This window comes from Mustela nivalis (genome assembly GCF_964662115.1).
Source record: "Mustela nivalis genome assembly, chromosome: 4".
NCBI lineage: Eukaryota > Metazoa > Chordata > Mammalia > Carnivora > Mustelidae > Mustela > Mustela nivalis.
This window is the reverse complement of record NC_139023.1, coordinates 130,000,499-130,025,166: the sequence shown is the minus strand read 5'-3', so window position 1 is coordinate 130,025,166 and position 24,668 is coordinate 130,000,499. Positions and strand designations below refer to the sequence as shown.

Sequence of the window (24,668 nt, the reverse complement as noted above, 5' to 3'; positions counted from 1 at the left end):
TTTTTTAAGTGGGACTGCAAAAATGCTGCTTTATTTATTTTTTGTCTCCATAATGTGACAAGTGTAGCACTTTTCATCACCTAATACCAATCCTGCAGCTGCTTAATGAAACATAGCCACTACCATTTATCATTATCTTCTAACAGTTCTCAGTATTTCCAAATTCCTATCCAATGAAACTAAATTCACCTTGACTATGGTAACCTTACCAACTACTTAAAAATATGGCCAAAACATAATTTACAATAGTCACTGATTCTTTTATCAGGAATTGTTTGGGTTCTTCTGAAAAATGAAATATTTGTTTATATTAAAGGTGTTCATACTACCTGAAGAGCAACCTATAATGATACTCGTGCTTCTGCAATTTATGCTCACGTGTAAAAAATTATTTTTTATGACAATTTCTGAATTAAAATATGATTGAAGCTTAAAGGAAGTGAACTTCTTAAATTTCTAATTGCTATTTGACTCGCTTAGAAGTGCTAATTTATCAAAGTTTTATCCCAACAAAAATTCAAATTAAAAGTTAGCATTACTTAAGAGGTAAAGAAATCAGGGCAATTTTGTCTCAGTAGAGGGAAAAAGATAGTCTTTGTATATTCATTTCCATCTGCCAGCTTGAAAACTTTCTTTTTTAAAAGATTCTTTTAAAATTTAAATGTAGTTCCCAAGAAGGATTTAAAATGTCCTTGGACATAAACACTGAAAGGTGAAAACTGGCCAGGCCACCTGGGGACTGCTTCTGAAGGAGGCAGGTCTGGTTCCTCCATGGTAAAGGAAGAAACAAGGGGCATCTAGAAATGTTCCCCTTAGAGTCATCTTGAAGAGGTGCTTCTCTCTGGCTTAAGCTGGTTTTGTGTATTATTTACTATATTTATCCCATTAAATGAGATTGAAAATTAGAGGGAGAATTTATGACATAAGCTTTTTCTCCTGAACCATTTGCTTAAAAATAACAGGTAAACTAATTATTTTTTTCTTTTTTCCAGATCCTAAGAGATTACATCCAAAAAGCTTAGGAACAAACAAGATGAAGATAGGAAAGGGATTTTTATCTCAGGGCTAAAAAGCAAATGTATAATTAGTGCTTTAAGATGAGACATCACTATTTCAATGATAAGTTAGCCAAGTCTAATCTTAGCCTGTCTATGGCATTCTGTACTACATCTGTATGATATGGTAATCTAAATTTGAACAGATGTCCTGAATGTTATGTCAATATTTGAATTGCTGTTATGGCTATGAATCAATATTACTTTGTAAACATCCTTATTTTAAGAGACTTGAATCATGGCACAGTGATTAAATACACAGACTCTGGAGTTTAATTGCCTGATTTTATAACCCAGCTCTAGTTATCACTGACTGTATCTCTTTTGGAGACTTGCTCGATACCCTATTGCCATGGTTTGCCCATCCATGAAAGAGAAGTAAATATTCATCTCATAAAATAGCTGCAAGGATTAAATGTGTTAATATTCAGTTTGAGATCCTGTAACATGATGAACATTCAATTATAATTGTTTGTTGTTATTCATGTATACATTAGGTCTTCCTTCCACATTTCCTTTTTGTAGTTGGGCAAAGTACATTGCACTATGATGTTGACTATGAGAATGAGATGAAAAGTAGAGTATAGGGATAGAAAGTAAAGCCATTTGAGTCAAGCATCTCTTTGATTCTACTATTAAAATAGTCAGGTAAAAAAATTCTATTTTATTCCATAGTTTAACTTTTGCAAGCGTCAGAACATCATAAGATAGTACCTTCAAACTGAATTAATATCACTAGTCTCTACCCAAAATATTTGTAAATAGAGTATCCAATATATATTTTTTTAATCTCTCATAGCTCACTCATCACTATGGTGATGTACTCTGTTTACAGTAAAAGGAGAATCTAAATCTAATATTGTGGGGGAGGGAGTCTGTTATGTGTCATAAACTGTGGTGAGCTCTTTACATATAATTTAATTATTTCAAAAATACATGAGTTAGGTTTTGATATTTGATATTTAGTATAAATTAAAGAACACTAAGATATAGAAAGAGCTAATGACTAACTCACATGTCCACAGTTAGCATAAATTGAAGTTAAGTTCAAAACCTAGGCACCTTGTCTTTTAGTAATTGAGAACACTAATTTAAAAATATATGGTTTCAATATCCAACCGAATCTAGGGCTCACTTTTTTTTTTTTTTTAAGATTTATTTATTTGACAGAGAGAAATCACAAGTAGACAGAGAGGCAGCCAGAGAGAGAGAGAGGGAAGCAGGCTCCCTGCTGAGCAGAGAGCCAGATAGGGCTCACTTTTTTGAGCTTTCATTTGACTTTTATTGTAAAGACTTCAGCTCATCATAATTTCTCTCAGGTGTCTGGTCTGTGTAAATCCCACCCAGGCCCCACCTCTGGCTGTGCAATTTCTACTTTTCTTTCCCTTTCACACAGTTTAGAATTTCAAATTTCTTTAATGTGTTTTCTTTATTTTCAGATTATTACAACAAAACACAGCATTTGGCATGCCAGGCTACACTAAAAATTAGGCTTAGGCTCTTCTCTAATGTACTTAAACTTCCTGTTTTTTATATTTCCAAATGGGCCTCTTTAAAGATTTTTATTTATTTATTTGAGAGAGAGACAGTGAAAGAGAACATGAGTGAAGAGAAGGTCATATGGAGAAGCAGACTCCCCATGGAGCTGGGAGCCCGATGCGGGACTCAATCCCGGGACTCCAGGATCATGACCTGAGCTGAAGGCAGTCGTCCAACCAACTGAGCCAAGTGTCCCCCAATTGGGCCTCTTAACTAGATTATATCATTGTGAGTAAAATCAGGTGTTCATCAAACTTGAGTGTTCATCTGAATTACCTGAAGAACTTTCTGAAACACAGACTGTTAAGCCATACACCCAGACTTTCTGATTTGGTACGTATGAATTGATGCTGAGAATTTGCAGTTGGGCTACAAAGTGAGTGACCACTGGTATAGACTAATATAGTATATTTTTAAAATTCTTTCAATCACTTTGTTCCCATTAATCCTGAATGCTTTTTAAAAATTATTATAGCATAATTTTTAACCTTTGACAAAATTCTCACTACCTATATTATTTAGGGATTGGCAAAATTTTGATTCTAAGACTATTGTTTTTCATTCTCTAATTTTTTTGGGTGTTTCCATATTTTACAGACTAAAGGAAACATTAGTGGAATAGGAAACTATAGTCAATTTTGTCAGTTACAAATGTCTAACATCAATCACTATCATTTAGCAGTTTCTAAAGTAATACAGACTCTCGGTCGAACTACCTAAAAGTCAAATTCCAGGATACCATTCCTGAAATCTGTCACCCAGAATAAATTACTTAACCTCTGTGTGCCACAGTTTCCTAAGCTAAAAAAGGGAAATAATAGTAGCATCCATTCTATTTGGTAGTTTTAGTATTATATAGATTAATATATGAAAAGAAATTAGAAATATTTACAGTGAGGGATATAGGAGTTTTAATTTTTCTTTGATGGTAGTATTATGCTTTACATAATGTCAAATATTTTTGCTTGCAGAGTTTATTAACTGATAAAGTATGATAAACATTACCACCAAGGATCAACTGAAATTCAAATCTCAGCTTAACATGTTTGGCATTAGTTCTATATTTTTAATTCAACCATAATATTCTTGGAAATGTTATGACTGAAATATTTCCCACACAAAAGCCTCAAAAATACTATATTAATATAGCAACAAATAGGTTTTGCTACTTATGAGAAAATGAATTTCTTATTCTTGAGAGTATTGCATTCATTAAAAAGCCTATTTCAAATTCTTCAATGAACACAATACTTATGAAACAGCATACAGAATCCACCTTTTGTTTTAAAACAAATTTTTTTTCTAATAGTGTTCTTTGTACTTTATAATTAAAATACAATCATATAATCATCGAATGGGTCGATTTTTTGGCAAAATATGTATTTCTAATTTTGTAGAAGACTTGTCATTTTTATGCAAGAATAGCTAATACTGCTAGTGTGGTAGAGTAGTGTTTTACCTGATTAAAACCAAATTAACATAAGCAAACTACTCTAGGAAAGTTAAATGCTGTATTGAATATCATTAGGCAATTCCCAGAATGTTATAGTGCCCCATTTATAATAATTTTATTATGTGTATGGACATTTAAACAATTTGAGTGAAACATAATGCTTACTCTGCGTCTTCAATATGCTTTTTGTACCATGACCCTGCTGAATAGACAATATGAAATCTTTACTAAAAGAAATAGAATAGCCAATAAGCAGATAGCTCTCAGGAATTTCAAGTATTTGAACTACACTAGAAGTGAGGTTGGTGAGTTGATGAAAGGCAAGGCTGCATCACATTTTTCTGTCTGGATTTAATATAGAAAGGAATGGTAAGGCATTTAAAAGTTTTAAGCAGAAAGCACCTGATAATGTTAATTTATAGATTAACAGTAATTAGACTGAAGTCACCAAGATGGAAATTAAAGAGGGTTGCAAGTTAGGCAGTTAAGAAATTAATGTTAGAATCAGGGGCACCTGGGTGACTCAGTTAGTTAAGCCTCTGCCTTCAACTCAGGTCATGATCCGGGTCCTGGGATTCAGCCCCCGATTTGGCTCCCTGCTCAGTGGGGAGCCTGCTTCTCCCTCTTCCTCTGCCCCTCCTCCCTGCTTGTATTCTCTGTCTCTCTCTCAAATAAATAAATCTTTAAAAAGAAAAGAAATTAATGCTCGAATCAGATGAATGACAGAGTCCTGAGCTAACTGACCAGCTAGTATGGATAGAGAAATATAATAGACATTAACAAGGAAAGGGAGGAAGAAATCTAATGAGATTAAACATTTATCTCCTCATTTCCTAAAGACTCTAAAAAAATGAGAGTAAAATAATCCCATAAAAGAGTTGGACCATTAATGAAAGGAATCTTAAATAAATTTCTCAAAGACAGAGAAAAGAATAAAACATATTTCTACAATAAACTTATATGATAAAATACTGAGGGCAAGCACTGCAATAAAAAGAGAGCATATAGATTCTCTAAATCACTAACAGGAAAATGGTAAAATAAAAATAAAACATATAAGATACAAGACATACAAAAGCAAACAAAATTGAACACAATAAAAGTTACAGAAACAAATTTAAAGACACTGATCATCATAATAGTCCATTCAGACTGCTATAACAAAATACCACAGTCTGAGTGGTTTATAAACAACAATTTTTTTTTTTTCTTACAATTCTGGAGGTTGGAAAGTTCAAGATTATAGCACTGACAGATTCAGTGTTTGGTGAGGGGTTCCTCATTCATAAACAGCTGTTTTTCTACTATGTCCTCCTAGGGCAGAATGGTTTAGGGTCTCTTTTATAACAGCTTTAATCCCATTCACGAGGGTTTCACTTTCCTGACCTACACATCTCCCAAAGGCCCTATCTCCTAATACCATTACACTGAGTAGTGGAAATTCAACATAGGAATTTTGAGGGGACACAAACATTCAGAACATAACAATAATAAATATAAGTGGAGCTATCTTACCAATTAAAAGAAAGAGAATATCAGATTCTTAAAATATATTTATATGAGATCAGGATGAACATAATATTGTCTTAAAGGTAATTGGATCATTTAGGGCAGAGTTAATAACTAAGATACTAACAGATAAATTACAATGCGGTATTTGGAAATATGTATGCCAAAAAAAAAGTTCATTACTTATCTGAAAGTTTTTTAAAGATTTTATTTATTTATTTGACACAGAGAGAGGGAATACAAGCAGGGGAAGCGGGAGAGGGAGAAGCAGGCTTCCCATGGAGCAGGGAGTCTAATGTGGTGCTTGATCCCAGAACGCTGGGATCATGACCTGAGCCAAAAGCAGATGCTTAATGACTAAGCCACCCAGGCGCCCCCACGTATCCGAAATTCTAAATTAACTGGCTGTTCTTCATTTTTATGCCCTAATGGTAGCAATTCTAGTAATAACGGAAATTCTCATTTCCTGCACTTTTTTAAAAAAGATTTTTATTTATTTATTTTGTTTATTTATTTATTTAGAATGTGTACATAAGCTGAGGGAAGGGAAGAGGAAGAGGAAGAGAGAACCCAAGCAGACTCTGTGCTTGTGCTAAGCATGGAACTCAATTCAGGGCTTAATCTCACAACCCCAAGATCATGGACCTGAACTAAAACCAAGAGTTAGATGCTCAGCTGACTGAGCTATCAGGTGCCCCTCATTTACTTCACTCTTTTAGTCATTTCTATTCTTCCTCAAAGAAGATGGTAAGATATTCAACAAACATTTAGTAAGTAAATAGGTGTTAGCACTGAGGAAGGTAGTGACAATACAAGTATATATTTGTATACAAAATACAAATTTTGTATTTGTGTGTGTGTATAGTAAGATAGATGTAGTTGTAGTAGATAGTTTCTTGAATAAGCTGGTCTGAGTTTACCTGATTATAGTAATAAAATATTAAGCCATGTATACAGTGGAAGGATGGGGGGAAGTATAACAACATATTGGTATTTAGTTTATGACAATGTATTAAAATATTATTTTGTATAAAACCTAGTTCAGAATGCCTGGGTGGCTCAGTGGGTTAAGCCTCTGCCTTTCGCTCTGGTCATGATCCCAGGGTCCTGGGAACGAGCCCCACACCAGGCTCTCTGCTCAGCAGGGAGCCTGCTTCCCTTCCTCTCTCTCTGCCTGCCTCTCTGCCTACTTGTGATCTCTCTCTCTCTCTCTGTCAAATAAATAATGAATAAAATCTGTCAGAGAGAGAGAGAGAGAGATCACAAGTAGGCAGAGAGTCAGGCAGAGAGAGAAGAAGGGAAGCAGGCTCCCTGCTGAGCAGAAAGCCAGACACAGGAAGATCCCAGGACTCTGGGATCACGACCTGAGCTGAAGGCAGAGGCTTTAACCCACTGAGCCACCCAGGCACCCCAATAAATAAAATATTTAAAACAATAATAAAACCTAGGTCAAGAGCTTGTGAATGGCATAAAGTGAATCATAAATGAGCCTTACCATCAGCATATCATAGTCCAAAAGGCGGGGGGGGGGGGATGTCATATTTTGAAAAATAAAATGTAGGTGGCTCACTCATTTAAGCATCTGACTTTAGCTCAGCTCGGGATTTCTGGGTCCTGGGATGGAGCCCTCCATCGGGCTCCTTGCTCAGTAGGGAGTCTGCTTGTCCCTTTGTCCCTCCCTCTGCTTGTTTTCTCTCTCTCTCTCAAATAAATAAAATCTTTAAAATTTAAAAATTAAAAGGCAAAATGAGAGAGAGTGATCAAGAAAGAGAGAAATAAAATAAATGTGATTGATACAAAGTACTACAGAAGTTTCAAGAGAGAAACAAACTGAGGGCCCAGGTAGGGCCTCTATGTTTCTGAGCCCTAAGGACTGGGGACATTTCGTAGGTCCCCCTAGGCTGGAGGAAACTTAGACTGCAATTCATTGACAAAAGCATATTTTTCTTCAGATTTACAAATTTAACTCAGATTTACCATACAGAAATCATAAAAAGCCCTGAATGCTCAAGGCATTTTTCTGTTGCATAAGCTACTAGGCCCATGTGTGTGCAGAAACAACTAGGAGATCATGGCCTAGATTTAGGACTAATGTCAAGTCTGCTTTTCCTCTTGTAGGGAGATGGTTATAATCTACTTTATTAAAACCCTGAAACAGAGGTTCACCACCTTGGATGTATGTATGAATCATCTGAAGTGCTTTTTAAAAATATTGATGTTCCATCCCACTACAGATCAATTAAATCGGACTCTGAGAAAGAGGCCCAGGTTTTACTTGTTTTAATGCTCCTCAGGTGGCTATAATATGAAACACACACTAAAAGCTGCTGCTTCCGAGAGTCCTATTTTCTCATTTAGTACACCTTAAAAGCAACTTCAAGCTGTGACAACAATACTCTTTGGAGTCTGAATTACCTATTTGTCTAGCTTTCTTGACCATCCCCACTAGGCAAACATTAGCAGATCTTTCTTATGTTCACAAGTTAATGTAATACCAAATTTATCCCAACTACTTTTAACAAAACGCTTTTCCCTAAAACAACCCCTCTTGACCAAGAGGTTACTTCAATAAAAGTAAAATGTCTGGTCTACCCTTTTATGACAATAGAGAAAAATCAATGACTTTCCTGGGATGTATATGATATAGTAGCCTTCATTGATTCGGACACTGTCCCTTAGTTTTAAATAAAACATTAGTTTATCACACCACTCAGAAATGGATTTACATGACAAGTTAAAGGAGCTTTTGAATTAAGATTATTTAAAACTGCTGCTTTTGAATTCAGTATTAAATATATCCGTATCTATGTGGTTTGTTTTGTTGTTGTTGTTGTTGTTGTTTTCTGTTTCCCAAAAATGTTACACTTAGATTTCAGGAGAAGAGCCAAAAAATATATTGATATCTATCTGTGCTATGCCATTATTCTATACACCAGGGGTCAGCAAGCTATGGCCCACTGCCTGCTTTGGTATATAATGTTTCTTTGGAATGCACCCATAACTATTTGGTCACACACTGCCTATGTCTACTTTTGCCCTAAGGTAACAAAGCTGAGTGGTGGTAACAGAAACAGCATGGGCCAGAAAGCCTTAATTATTTACTCTCTGGCTCTCTACAGAAGAAGTTTGTCCAAATCTGCTATAGATTTTTTTTAAAAATCTATTACTTAAGATAATCTGACATAACTAATTCCCTCAGGTAGGTCTTTGACAATTCCCTGTAATAAACAAAGAAGGAAAATGGGTTATTTGTGAAACAAGTTTATTCCTCAGTGTGAAATTATCTTTCACTTTCTCTCTTTTTTCTCTCCATCACCCATCCTCTTTTCCCTTGTCCTGTTTCTTTTACTGTATTGTGCTGTGTTTTTTGCTTGTTTCTCCCACTTCTACGATACAATTTCCTATCTTCCTTGGACTATTTAAAAAGCTATACTTCCTTGGACTTTTAAAACAATTGCCCTCTTTCGAGAAATTAAATGCTGAATTTTCTTTGCTTCCCTTGAGAATATTTTACCAGGTCTGAGAAAGATAATTTAAGGATGATTTAAAGATTTATTAAAATAAAATAAAAATTCAGATCATGCCTCACATAACTTTCTATTTAGTCTTTAAATCTGGCAGAATTCCAAAAAGATGGGTCTGTCCGAGGGACCTGGTCTTGAATTAAGTATTGGGTACCAGCCAAAATGCTGTCATAGTTTAATACATGTTAAATATTTAACTAACTTGTTATTTATGAAAGACCTAGGCAGATATTATAATCAGTCCAAGGAAGCCAAAGAGCCACATGCTTAGAGTAAACAATTGTGGAAATGCACTTACAGGTACACATGAATCTGGCTTTTACCACAAAAGAGGGGAGAGAAATCAATTGAATTTCTTCCAGTCAGAATTCATTTGCAAGTTCATAGACAAGAATTACTTTTCATTGGTATCAGTTATCTACAATTTACAGAGCAGTAAAATATTTCAAAGGCAGTGAAAGGCTAGTCAGATAACCCTGAAAGTCGTTATAAATAATGAATGATTTTCCATTGTAGACACCTAATAATTTCTTTGCCCATTCCAAACTTATTTACTAAACTGTAGTACTAGAACTCAGTATGTGGCCTGAACAACATTAAAATCACACAAAAGGAAAATCTGTAGGCATAAACTATATAAGCTATTCTCATTATTTTAATTATGGAGCCAAGAAGAAACCAATTTAATTGAAGAAAAGAAAATATTACTAAACCATTATATATTTTTTCAATAATATCTACATGGACATATACAAATACAGGTATATCAATATCAATGCATGTAATATTCAAAGAAAGGGTATTTTTTTGTTTTTGCTGCTCATAATAGGTAACTAAATCAAGAAAATAAGTAAAAATTTTAGAGTTAATGTAAAGGAGAACATTATGGTTTTTCTTTTTCCTTAGAAATTAGAAAGTTGGGCATTGTTTTAAAATATATTTATTAAATAATTTTGCAACTCATTTATAAAAGGATTGTTTAAAAATAAGGAGTTTGTAATTCATCATCTGAAAACACACATGAGAAGGACAACTACTTAAGTAATCATCTTTTATTGTTTATTCATAATGTGAAAATTAGGAATTTTTCATCTCTATTGACTTCAGAAATTTCACACATTTAAATGTTTTTTTCTTGTGTAACATATTCATAGATCGTATGCTTTTAAGTAGTAGCAAAATTAACATGAGACTAGTCAATTTAATGAAGAATTAACTTTTTACCCTATAAAGTTATCTTGAACTTACCTTTAATAATGTAGCCCATAGGCTTTTTCTAAACATTACTCAATACCCTACCAAAGGAATATAAGCAACATTACTCATATAAATATAGCTGCAGATTTTGCTTTATGCAGACACAAACACACATGCTTGCATATGGTGAAAATAAAAATGTCAGCTGAATTTCACAGTAGACTTTGCATTTCAGAGAAAGGCAATATCTCATTTCCTTATATTCTTCCACATGATTTGTAGTAGTTACTCAGTTTCTCCATTTTCAAGAAATAGACTTTTCTGTATAAAGTTGCATAATGAAATTGTCTTCATTTCTTCTCCACCAAACTACTGAGTGTTTTAGCAGTCTCTTTTTAAGAAGTCTTTGTTTTTTGTTTTTTAGATTTTATTTATTTATTTGACAGAGAGAGATCATAAGCAGGCAGAGAGAGAGGCAGAGAGAGAGGGGGAAGCGGGCTCCCTGCTGAGCAGAGAGCCCGATGTGGTGCTTGAACCCAGGACTCCAAGATCATGACCTGAGCTGAAGGCAGAGGCTTTAATCCACTGAGCCACCCAGGTACCCCAAGAAGTCTGTGTCTTAATACTCCTTGAAAATGTGTGTGATCATGGTTTGAAAATTTCTAGCTTCACTTCACATGCTACAAGTGTCCTCCTTTATTTTTTGTTTGTTTCAAGCTTTTACTTAAATGCTAGTTAGTTAACATATATGTAATACCAGTTTTGAGAGTAGAATTTGGTAATTTATCGCTTACATATGATATCTGTGTTCATCACAACAAGTGCCCTCCTTTATCAATCATACTTCAACTGCCATGTATTTGTCAATGACTCATTAGTCCAATTTATCAAACAGTTTTTTCTTTCTGAAATATAAAGCTTCTGAATTTATGTTTCCTTTTCCCTCATTGAGAACTCTATCAGGATAACCCAAAATTACCTCAAACTCATTTGATTTAAAAATTAGTTTATCATTTCCTCTATATTTATTTGTTTATTGTTTCACAGGCCCAATTTTGCAGGCATACACAGTCTACAACCAATGTAGAAACCTTCCAGTCCTATTTGCAGTGCTTATATATTTTGTCCTCTGTATTTTCTATTTCCTAAGTATTTTTGGTCAAGATGATGATGAGCTATTGTTAAAAATAAGGTAAATTCATGAGGCACCGAGATGATGTAGTTGTTTTTTTTTTTTTTTTAATTTTTTATTTTTTATAAACATATATTTTTATCCCCAGGGGTACAGGTCTGTGAATCACCAGGTTTACACACTTCACAGCACTCACCAAAGCACATACCCTCCCCAATGTCCATAATCCCACCCCCTTCTCCCAAACCCCCTCCCCCCAGCAACCCTCAGTTTGTTTTGTGAGATTAAGAGTCACTTATGGTTTGTCTCCCTCCCAATCCCATCTTGTTTCATTGATTCTTCTCCTACCCACTTAAGCCTCGAGGTTGCATTGCCACTTCGTCATATCAGGGAGATCATATGATAGTTGTCTTTCTCTGCTTGACTTCTTTCGCTAAGCATGATTCGCTCTAGTTCCATCCATGTTGTCGCAAATGGCAAGATTTCATTTCTTTTGATGGCTGCATAGTATTCCATTGTGTATATATACCACATCTTCTTGATCCATTCATCTGTTGATGGACATCTAGGTTCTTTCCATAGTTTGGCTATTGTGGACATTGCTGCTATAAACATTCGGGTGCATGTGCCCCTTTGGATCACTACATTTGTATCTTTAGGGTAAATACCCAATAGTGCAATTGCTGGGTCATAGGGCAGTTCTATTTTCAACATTCTGAGGAACCTCCATGCTGTTTTCCAGAGTGGCTGCACCAGCTTGCATTCCCACCAACTGTGGAGGAGGGTTCCCCTTTCTCCGCATCCTCGCCAGCATCTGTCATTTCCTGACTTGTTGATTTTAGCCATTCTGACTGGTGTGAGGTGATATCTCATTGTGGTTTTGATTTGTATTTCCCCGATGCCGAGTGATATGGAGCACTTTTTCATGTGTCTGTTGGCCACCTGGATATCTTTTTTGCAGAAATGTCTGTTCATGTCCTCTGCCCATTTCTTGATTGGATTATTTGTTCTTTGGGTGTTGAGTTTGCTAAGTTCTTTATAGATTCTGGACACTAGTCCTTTATCTGATATGTCGTTTGCAAATATCTTCTCCCATTCTGTCAGTTGTCTTTTGATTTTGTTAACTGTTTCCTTTGCTGTGCGAAAGCTTTTGATCTTGATGAAATCCCAATAGTTCATTTTTTCCCTTGCTTCCCTTGCCTTTTGCGTTGTTCCTAGGAAGATGTTGCTGCGGCAGAGGTCGAAGAGGTTGCTGCCTGTGTTCTCCTCAAGGATTTTGATGGATTCCTTTCGCACATTGAGGTCCTTCATCCATTTTGAGTCTATTTTTGTGTGTGATGTAAGGAAATGGTGTAGTTGTTTAAGTGTCCAACTCTTGATTTCAGCTCAGGTCATGATCTCAAAGTCATGGAGCGTTGGGCTCCACACTCAGTTTGGAGTCTGCTTAAAACTCTTTATCCCTCTCTCTCTGTCCTTCCCCCCATTCTTTCTCTCTCTCTCAAATAAATTAATTAAAAAACCAAAAAAAAAAAAAAAAACCATGATGTATATCCATAAGAAATTGCATGACTAAATAGATACTTGTTTCTTATCTTGTGTAACTAAGTATGTGTGAGTTAAGAGAAAATGGTCAGTGTCATATTTCTATGATGATATATAACGCTGAGGAACTGAACAGTTAAACTTTACAATCTTCCAGATACTAAAACAATGAGCATTGCATAAAGGTTATATATAACCAAATGTTTTTAATATACAATACTTTATGTACAAGTTATTGAAATTTCAGACAAACATAAGGTCTACTTTGGAAATATTCTGAAGAATCATTATGTAGTAGAGAATGACAGATACATGTCTAGTTGAACAAGTCCTTTCTTGACCATTTAACTATTTAACTACTAAACTGGACTGATTTGAAAATACAAAGTAATTGTCTTCTACAGAGGGACACACATTAGTAGAATCATTTCTATTTGTTCATTTGGTTGGTTTGGGCAGTTGGAAGTAATTAATGCTAGCATCCATGCTATGACAAATCAATATATAAAATATCATAGGACCTTTATAGAGTAGTATCTCCTGAAGTTCAGCTGTGCTTTAAGGAAATAATGGCAATAACATATAGTTGTTGCTACTATAGGGATAAGGCTTTTGCATATTGCATCTATTTAGATAAATTATTTATACATGAGCATTGTATTGAGATATAATATCCAATCAGCTGATACCACTGACCCACATACAATATATACAAGAAATCTTTTCCCAAATCCAAAAAGCTATAAATTTATATATATCATATATCTTATATCATATATATATACACTTACATATGTATATATTTAAAAACCTAATCCTAAATTGAACCTATATGAAAGTATCTATCATAAAACACTCTCAACACTATGAACATTGTTGTTGTGATGTTTAAGATAATAGGTGAATATTTACAGTTGATTAGAATTGGATTCTAATATTTATTTGGAACTAATATTTCTTGTTACATTTGATAGGATAAGACACAGCCAGAAGTTGATGCCCATTCATGACTATTATCTCTTCTATTTGCTTGGCAAAAAATAATGAATATATTATATATAGAATATACATGTACACACACGCACATACATGTATACACACACACACACACACACATATAGTAATCACAGACAAAAATCCTGTATTCATTATCACTTCTGTAATTTTCTGTGATAAAAGAGACAAAGAGTAGCCGAGTTACTAGGAAGCAAGATGTATATGAACTCTTGACTTTATTCAGGTTATTTAGTGACCAGAAAAAGACATATACTTATGTTCCTAACTAGTAATTTTAGCACCAAACTGTCCAAAGGACCAAGGGCTTATGGAAAATTTCAGGAAGAAATTAACTCAACTTGAAACTTCAAACTTCTACTATAGATAAATTTAGCATTAAAATTAATGCTTAAGGAAGAGTACTATACTCTTATAATAATGCATTTCTGGATTTGTTCCAGACTAAAGTATTAGTGCTCAATGGCTGTTTGATTTACATTTCCCATGTGAAAATATTACAGCTTTTCTCTGTGGTTTATCAAGCTTGCCTGGTAATTGTATCACCATTTGATTTACATTTTTTGAAGTTGTGAGCATACAAAATCATAATGTTTAGATAGGCTTGGTAAGTCACTCATGTCATTATTAGATAGTGCCCCTAATGACTGTTGTGGAAATTAAAAATCCTACCAAGAAAAAGACCTTTCTATCCTAATATAGGAGACAAAAAAAATATTTATTATTAAATATGCATATCAGATTTCGTGCATGTAGGCAGTCCTCAGAATACTAAGTTCTTGACAGAATTTCACAGAAATTTGTAGAATAAGAAAAGAAAAAAGAGTTAGAGCTTCTTTATCTTCTCAATAGACAAATAGATATAAACTTGTGAGTTCTGTATACTTCATGGGAAACTTGGGAGTTGATTTCTGAGAGATGACCTTACAATCCTAGGGTTAGAATTTTCTTAGCCTTTCATGTAATATCAAATGTCAAGCCTATTATTGGGATTATTATGCTTTCAATGATATGGTATCGTAATTGTTCTTACTTCATAGGGTCATTATAAAGATTGAAAGTTAGCTGTAAAATACTTAAAGCAGTGCCAGCACACAATTGCCATATAAATATTGGATTAGAAATCATTATATGACTATGGCTTCACAGATATGAATAGCATATCCTTTATAACACCAATACAAACTAATTTTTTCATTGGCAACCACATATTTGAGTGATGTGATGAGATTCTGAGGAAAGATTATTTAGGGTTCAAAAGTACTAAGAGATCTATTTCTACCGGAGCTACATGAGACTAAGCTTTGACTATATTTGCTGCAGGAATAGATTTACTTTTTGTAGTCTGGTTAATTTTAAATGATTTGGTCAAAATCTTGAAAAATTAAGCAATTTTTACTTAAGCAATCTTTGCTCTGAGAAGTGATATAAATACAGGTAGCATAAATGATAATAACCTTCATAAAACAGGTTTCCACAAGAATTATGTTATATATTATAATATTTAAGGCAATAATGCACTCATATTTTAACAATTTAATTATGAGATTGTAATAAGATGTAAGGACTTACATATCCTGTATAAAATATTTGTAGATAAGTTGCCAAAAAAAATTAAGTATGAAAAACTTAATTTATAAATGTTTTAACAGCACTAACTTTCATATGCTATATGGGAGGCATGCCTTTTCATATGAAACTTATTACATTTTCTTGATTTTTACTATAAAAATAATGCCTTAAAAACTGTTAAATTCCTGAAGCAATAAAATAACACATTTAGCCAATTTCATGATCATTAATATTATAAGTTGTATCTACTTCAGGTAAGAGAAATGTCCATTTTTCATTTTGTTTTCCAAGCTTTCTAGGTTAATAATTCCACCACTGTATTGTGCTATTTTGTTTTTGTTTTGTTTTGTTTTGTTTTGTTTTTCCATCAACACTCTCTGCATCTTTAGAACATGTGATTGTGTTTGTGAGGATGATAACAGATGATGGTGATAGTAAGTAATGGCTGAGCTGAGGACTTACCCCAACATGTGTCACCTTTGAAGAATATAGTTGGAAACAAACTAGTGTGCCTAATCTGACCTCTCAAAGGCATTTTAATCAGTGTTCTCTCAGGATTAAGAGAGCAAAGTGACCTGGTTACTAGAGCACTTTTGAAATACTAATATACAATCACATTTGCCAAACTAGAAAGCCAAACCCTTTTTAAAATATTGCTTATTAACTTAAAAAAAAAATGCCTGTAAAACAGCAAGATGCCACCAGACGTGTTTTAGATGGCAAAAAACCAGAACAACCCAGTGAGGATGTATAACAACAGGAACTCTTAAACATTGCTGATGGGAATACAAAATGGTACAGCCACTTTGGAAGACGGCTTAGTGTTTTCTCACAAAACAACATATTTTACCATATTATCTTAGCAATTACGCTTTTTGGTACTTATCCAAAAGAGCTGAAAACTCAGGCCACATAAATATCTGAACACAGATGTTTATAGCAGCTTTAGTCATAAATTCCAAAACTTAGAAACATCCTTCAATAAGGTAAATGGATAAATGGATAAATAAACTGTGGTGAATGCAGACAATGGAATATAATTGAACACTAAAAGCAAATGAATTCTCAAACCATGAGAAAACATGGAAGAATATTAGATGCTTATTTTTAAGTTAAAGAAGGCAAGCTTAGAATGTAGCTTAGAATGTTATATTCTGTATGATTTCTAATGGACTTTTAGTATGTTCACTGATTGTTGCAGGATATTGATAGTGGGGGAGTTGGCAGGGTGGTGGGAGATAGAAGGTGCAAGGAAAATCTTTCTCTCAGTTTAGCTGTGAACCTAAAACTACTCTAAAGAGTAAAGTGTATTCTTTAAAAAAATTCCCCGCCTCAAACCAAGAAACAGATTCTTAACTATAAAAAACAAACTGACAGTTCCCAAAGAGAGGGTGGGTGGGGGATGGGTAAAATAGGTGATAGATGTTCTGGAGGGCACTTGGGATGAGCATTGTGTGTTGCATGGAGGTGCTGAGTCACTATATTGTACACGCAAAATTACTGTTACACTGTATGCTAGCTAATTGGAATTTAAATAAAAATTTAGAAACAAAATTCTCTGCGTCTTGGAGAAAATCACAGCTCCTAAAATGTACTAAATTGTTGCAGTGCTTGCGTGGTTCAGTCAGTTGGTGACTGACTCTAGACTTCAGCTTAGGTCATTATCTCAGTGTTGTGAATTCGAGCCCTGCACCAGGCAACATGCTGGGTATGGAGCCTACTTAAAAAAAAAGGTACTAAGTTGTGAAATGGTATGTTTACATGTGTTTGTATTAGTGAATTCCCAAAATTAGAATAGTATCTGAAATGTAATAAACTAACATTAATTTTGTGTAGAACTAATATATTTTTAATATGAACATTTAAGTAGAGTTCATGTATCACAAAAATATTTATACATTACCTTTTTAAATAGATCTTCCAGTTAAAGATTTAAGTCTGTTTTAATTCTGTTCAACTTTTTTTTTTTTTTAGGATTTTATTTATTTATTTGACAGACAGAGATCACAAGTAGGCAGAGAGGCAGGCAGAGAGAGAAGGGAAGCAGGCTCCCTGGTGAGCAGGAAGCCCAATGCAGGGCTCAATCCCAGCACCCTGGGATCATGACTTGAGCCAAAGGCAGAGGTTTTAACCCACTGAGCCACCCAGACGCCCCCAGACAACTTTTAATAAAGATAATTTTACCTCCTTCTCACACAGTTTAACAATTTACAGATTAACATAATTACAATAGTTTTCCATGTTTAATTTGATTCATATATACATATTAAATCAAACATGCTAAGTTTTTAACATATTATGTGTGCTGTAAATATAAAATATTTTTCTAAAAATATGTGAAAAGATTTTATTAACAACTATTGAACAGTTTGAGAAAAAGAACACTTCCAATATATATTCTAGTAAATGGATAGAATTAACGCTAAAATAAAAATATTCAATTTTTATTCTTTGAATATCTAAGATTTCAGCCTATGGTAGGATAAAATTTATCATATTCTAAATATAAATGGTAAGAGGAAAAATCATATTCTTATATACTTAGATTTCAATATTTTTGTGTTGAAGGGAATAGGTAATTTTTATTGATGGATGCTTGGAGAGAAGGATAAACGTATAATTTCAAAAGATAAAAACAGCCTTTGAAAAACATAATAAAAACATAAATGATATAATCTATAAATTTAAACACTTACCCTGTACTGAAATGGATGCTTGTACTATAGGATATATAAAATGTAATTATCTTTGGTTCTGTAGAAACTTGGAAAAGCCCTGCCAACTACACAGGTGCAGCCATTTGAATGTCAGAGAATCTGCATCTTTCTCAGCCCCCTAAGACCAGATGGATTTTAACTGCCCTTAGAATGTCTCTAAATCAAGAATTGGCACAGCCCCAGCATTCATGGGAAGGATGATGCTATAGATACCATCAAATAGGCATCTCATTTGTCTTGTTCTCAGTGTCTAGAACAAGAACAGCAGAGGAGATTTCTTACTTGCCATCCAGAATAGGAGGTAAATCCAGGAAAGTATTTCTTTCCCTTAGCCACACCAATCTAACACTCCCTGTCAATTAAGCTTTGAGAAAGGAATCTTATCAAAGCAGACAAATAAAAATCTCTTACCTTCCTGCCTGACATTATTCATGGATGAGTCCATGATTTCTAAATATCTATTAATTGATGCTCATTTCTAAATATCTATCCTTCTTCATTAATAATTCTAGTACTTTTTCTTCCACTAAAAAGTTAATAAATATTTAATATTTCCAAATGTTCACTGTTTTTGTTCCTTAACTCACTGTAAAAAGAACTCTGTTCTACTTAGAAGATATTTGCAAATGTCATGTTCGATTAAGGGTCAGTATTCAAAATGTATAAAGGATTTATACAAGTCAACACCCAAGCAACAAATAATCTAATTAAAAATGGACCAAAGACATGAACAGACATTTCTCCAAAGAAGACATACAGATGGCCAATAGATACATGAAAAGATATTCAACATCACTTGTCATCAGGAAAATGCAAACTGAAACAACACTGAGATATCACCTAATATCTGTCAGAATGGCTCAAATGAAAATGCTAGAAACAAGTGTTGGTGAGGATATGGAGAAAAAGGAACTCTTATTCACAGTTGGTAGGAATGCAAACTGGTGCAGCCACTCCAGAAAAGAATATGGAGTTTCCTCAAAAACTTAAAAATAAAATTACCCTCTGATCCAGTAATTTCACTACTGGATTTACCCCCAAATTTACAAAACAGTAATTTACCCCCCCAAAAAATACAAAAAACAGTAATTTGAAAAGAAACATGCATCCCTATGTTTATGGCATTATTAATCATAATAACCAAATTACATAAGCAGTCCAACTGTACATCAATAAATGAATGAATAAAGAAGATGTGAGATATATATATTCAACATATATATTCAATATTTATATCAATATAAATCTTGATATTGATATAATATAAATATTGAATATTATTTAGCCATAAAAGAATAAACTTGTCATTTACAATGACATGGATATAGCTATAGAGTATAATGCTAAAAGAAATAAGTCAAAGACTTATTTCAAATACCATATGATTTCATTCATATGTGGAATTTAAGAAACAAAACAAAGGAAAAAAACAAACAAAGAAACAGATTCTGAACTACAGATAACAAACCAATGGTTACCTTTGTAACTTGTCTTGATGAGCACTGGGTGATTTGTGGAAGTGTTGAATCACTATATTGTACACTTAAAATTAACATTTTATGCTAAATATACTGTAATTAAAATAAAATGAAACAAAATAGAAGAAAATATGAATTCTAGTGGAAAAGAGGTCACTAATAAAAAAGGAGATTCTAGGGGCACCTGGGTGGTTCAGTAGGTTAAGTGTCAGACTCTTATTTTTGGCTCAGGGTCGTGGAATCAAGCCTCACATCGGGCTCTACACTCAGTGGGGAGTGTGCTTGGGACTCTCTCTCCCCCTCTACTTCTGCTCCTTTCCCCTACTCTCTTTCTCTCTCTCTCTCTCTAAAATAAATAAATAAATCTTTAAAAAAAGAAAGATTCTAAACTTAAAAAAAAAGAATTCTACTCAATTTATTTACTAAAATTTTTCTTTACGGTCACCAATTACCTACAATTTAAGGAATTCAACGAGTGTATTTTATTGTTTATCTTACTTTTACTCTAAAATACTTGAAATTTCATCATATCCTCTTTCTTGAAAAGTTCTCCCTTTAGCTTCCTCTTCAGTACTTTCTTATTGCCTGCAACTTCTCAGGTAGTCCTTTTTCTTTTTTCCTTTATGAGTTCTTTTTTCTCTATTTGCCTATAGTTTATTATTATGTTTATCTTTTACTTCACAAATAATCCTTGGACAAATCTACTGAATCACATATGTAAGTTGATTTTAAAACTCAGTTCTGGGGGTGCCTGGGTGCCCCAGTTAAGCCTCTGCCTTTGTCTCAGGTCATGATCTCAGGATCCTGGGATCCAGCCCCACATCAGACTGTCTGCTCAGCAGGGAGCCTGATCCCCCACCCTCTCTCTGCCTGTCTCTGCCTACTTGTGATCTCTGTCTGTCAAATAAATAAATAAAATCTTTAAAAAAGTAAAACTCAGTTCTGATGATGAGAGAAGTAGAGAATAAATGGCAAAAGAGATATTGCTTGTATATAAAAATCATTCTGTTCCTTTCTAGCTGTATAACTTTGAACAAATTAATTTCTCAGTGCCTTAATTCCTGGTCTATAAAATGGTGATAATTGCATTGTCTTTCTTTTGGGACTGTTGTGAGAGTTAACTGATTTAACACATATAAAGTTCCTGACACATAGGAAAGCTGTATTACATATCACTTATTGTTAATAGCAGATGTTCCCATTTATTACTAAAAATCTATGACAGAAATTTTATTAAATCTATAAATTTCACAAAGTTTTATGTGATTTTATAACTACTTTTTGTACATTTCCATAGACTATAAATCCTTAACTACAATGCTTTTATTTTTATTTTCTTTGGATTGCCAACAATCACTTGAATTTTCAAGGAAATTTACAAGTTGAGAAGTGAAAGTATTAATAGAGATCATTATGATGATTACATTACTCAATTAGATCAAAATTAGAGTGTAACAACTCACACTGTATCCTCTTCCCTCAAATTGTAAATATTAGTTACATGTTTCTCAGCATTTAAACCCTAATTCCTATTGCCTCTCACCAGCATTCTGATCTCCACATTGCCTGGGACCCAGGTCAACGTCTCCAAACTCCATCCTACTCACTGTTAGTCAGATGAAAGGAGATACAGACCCAAAGTCAGATACAGAAATCCTGGGTAGGGCTATTGGAATAGTCTATGATGCTTTTCCCCATTCTTTTATCACATATTCCTCTCTCTTCCTGATGCATGCACATGTGCACATGCACACACACACAGGCATGCACACGTTTTAAATCTTTTTTGTGCCACTTTCATGGACATTAAAATTGCTACCTATCCCTCTAGACTTGATTACTTCTCTCTTTTGTCAGTGATTTCTTTGCTATTATGAGAACGTTCTCAGTATTATCTTTTTTATAACTGAGAATAGAATAATACAAAATTGACTTAATCTGCAGCACAAAGTTTACATTTTATTGTAAAAAAAAAGTTCTTGACAGGATTGCTAAACACTAAAATTGCTGAACAACAGTAATTATTTCGCTGTCTTTGAAAAAGACAGTCTCTCAGCTCTCTGGAAGAGATTGTTTTCCATCTTGTCTTGAAAGAGAATGAGACTTCAAATACTGTTTTTCAACTCCGTGCTGTTCAGACATATATTTAAAAATCTTCAGAAATCTTTTTAAATCATAGATTCTGTTAAAGCCTAATTGTCAAAATTGACAACAATTATAAAGTTAGTACTTTCTGTAAAAATGTGTTCTAAAAATTCTTGGCTAATACAATACTTACTTTTTCGTTTACAAGTCACATTAGTCACTGTATTTTCTTTCTTTTTTTTTTTTAAAGATTTTATTTATTTATTTGACAGACAGAGATCACAAGTAGGCAGAGAAGCAGGCAGAGAGAGAGGAGGAAGCAGGCTCCCCACTGAGCAGAGAGCCCGATGTGGGGCTCGATCCCAGGACCCTGGGATCACGACCCGAGCCGAAGGCAGAGGCTTTAACCCACTGAGCCACCCAGGCATCCCAGTCACTGTATTTTCTATAATACATTTTATATTGCATTTCCTATCAGTGGTATATACTCCTTTTCAATGTACTACTTAAAGACATTATTATGGGAACCAGTGTAAGAAAAATCCTTTGTAAAATAATTGTGTGATGATATTAGAGCAATTGCAGTTATTTTTGAAGACATTAAGCTAAGCAATTATTTTCACTAACTCTGATGTTGCCAAATATTGTCCCCACTACTTTATGGGAAATACTGAAAGTCTGTGGTGCATTATTAGTTCAATGAACTTTCACATCATTTGTGGAGATAAAATTTATAAAGTTAGAACTTCAAGATAAAAATGCAAACATATATCATGTTATACACTGTGTGCTCTAAAAAGAGAGATAAATGAATATCAGAAAGAGAAAGACCTTTGTAAGAATACAAATATGAGCTTACTATCAAGAATAGAATTTAAAAAAATGCAAACACACACACACACACACACACACACTAGCTTCTATATATAAAGGATACTTCCACTTAAAAATATACTATCCTATTTTGATATCAGATTTATATGAGTTCAAGTGCAAAATCCAACACAATCTAACCCTTTGCCTTGGACAAGACATTTCATCTCCTTGTGCTTCAAAACCTGCAAACCATCCATGTAAGAATGTGTAGTGAGGATTAAAATTAAGATAATGTATTCAAACAATTGGAGCTATCATGTTTTCTATTGCTCCTCATAGAACCAATTACTTTGGCATAGAGAAAACACAGTAAATATGTTGTTAGTAGATATGATACAAATGAAAGTTTTCTATCTTACCCTGAAAATTGATAGTCCGTTATTTTAACCTTGTATGAATTGTAAAGAATTCAAAGAAGGAAGAGAAAAATCATGTACCTAGTATGTTATTTTTAGAGATAACGGCTTCTTAACATTAATATAATAAATGATTTCTTTTCAATAACATTGCTTTTAAAATAACTTAGTTCTTTTGTTACAGGAAATAACTGCAAGGCCACTGAATACAACAAGATGAAAAATATGCTTTTAGATTTACAAAATCAAAAATATATTACACAAGAAAATGAAAACCCTAACGGTGATGACATATCTTGGAAGAAGTTGTTGGTGGATCGAATGTTTAAATATTTTGATGCCGACAGTAATGGACTTGTAGATATTAATGAACTAACTCAGGTATGATTCATGATTGAATTAACAAGTTTATTTAAATGTATCATGTACAATATTTTCACATATGTGTGAATTTATTCTGTATTAATAAAATATATGTTTAATCTGTATTATATGAGAGTGTAGACAAAACATACTTTTAAGGGCAACATTTGATTACTGTTAAATAACAAAGATTCAACTGAGTAAATTTTAAAGATTTAATTGGCTTTATTAAACAAAATTGAATTGGGCAACATCCCATTTGGCAAATAGACGGGTGCTAGGGCAGTTGTACAAGATGGAAAGTTTTATAGAAGGAGAGTGGGGCAGGAAAATTATTATCAAAAGAGAAAGGTTGTTCCAGATAAGGCCACTTTTCCTTAGGGGAAAAGCATGGGCTATTCTCATGTAGATTACATCATCTTCTTTTGAGGGCTGGAAAGGGCCCAGGTGGTAGACTCATTGGTGCTGATTGAAAAATTCATGATGGACTAATAAGACTACATTTCTGGAAGAGGTTGAACTAAAATTAGTTTATTAGCTTATTATAATTTAGTTTATTAAGACATGGCCTAAGTGATGCCATTTTAAGATTCTTTGGTTGGTTGGTTAATTTTTGGGTTTTGGTGTTGTTTTTCTTTTAACACTATTCTATCAGCAATAGAATTTCAAGTAACATTTATATGATATTTTGTAGTTTAAAAATCAGTAACTACTTTTTTAAAATTAATTAATTAATTAATTTATTTATTTTTTATGAACATATATTTTTATCCCCAGGGGTACAGGTCTGTGAATTCCCAGGTTTACACACTTCACAGCACTACTTTTGATAGGTTTCTACACCTTAAATACCTAAAGGAATCACTAGTTCTTTATCTTACAAAATGTGTAAGAGATCTTCAGATCTACTCTGGAGCTTTTATAATGTTTGTCTATCAGTCAATGAGAACTTGTGTACCCAATCTTTAGGGGAATTATTCATCAGCAATTAAGCACATCTATAACATAATGTAAGTAAATCATTTAGGAAGTTACTAAATTACTTTGTTTCAATAACCAAAGATTAATTAGGATACAGTCAATTTAGGTCAAATATTTAGTCCACCTTATTAAATTTCATTTATTTGAAAATTGTCACCAAAATGAAAGATGTAATAAGAAACCAATTACTAAGGAAACTATTTGAATAAACAAAGGTCTATTTAGATCATTTTGGAAAAACAGAAATGCTTTTATATGTGTGTAATGGAGAAAGA

General features: G+C 33.5%; 1 protein-coding gene across 2 annotated transcripts in view; it reads left to right on the top strand.

The window, feature by feature from the left end:
- The window catches only part of FSTL5 (follistatin like 5), a 766,488-nt gene that overhangs the window by 372,263 nt on the left and 369,557 nt on the right, over positions 1-24,668 (top strand). For both annotated transcript variants that reach the window (XM_082728205.1, XM_082728204.1), the window contains exon 5: positions 23,234-23,430. In XM_082728205.1, the coding sequence (XP_082584331.1) occupies positions 23,234-23,430 (197 nt within the window). The remainder of the gene's footprint in view (positions 1-23,233; positions 23,431-24,668) is intronic.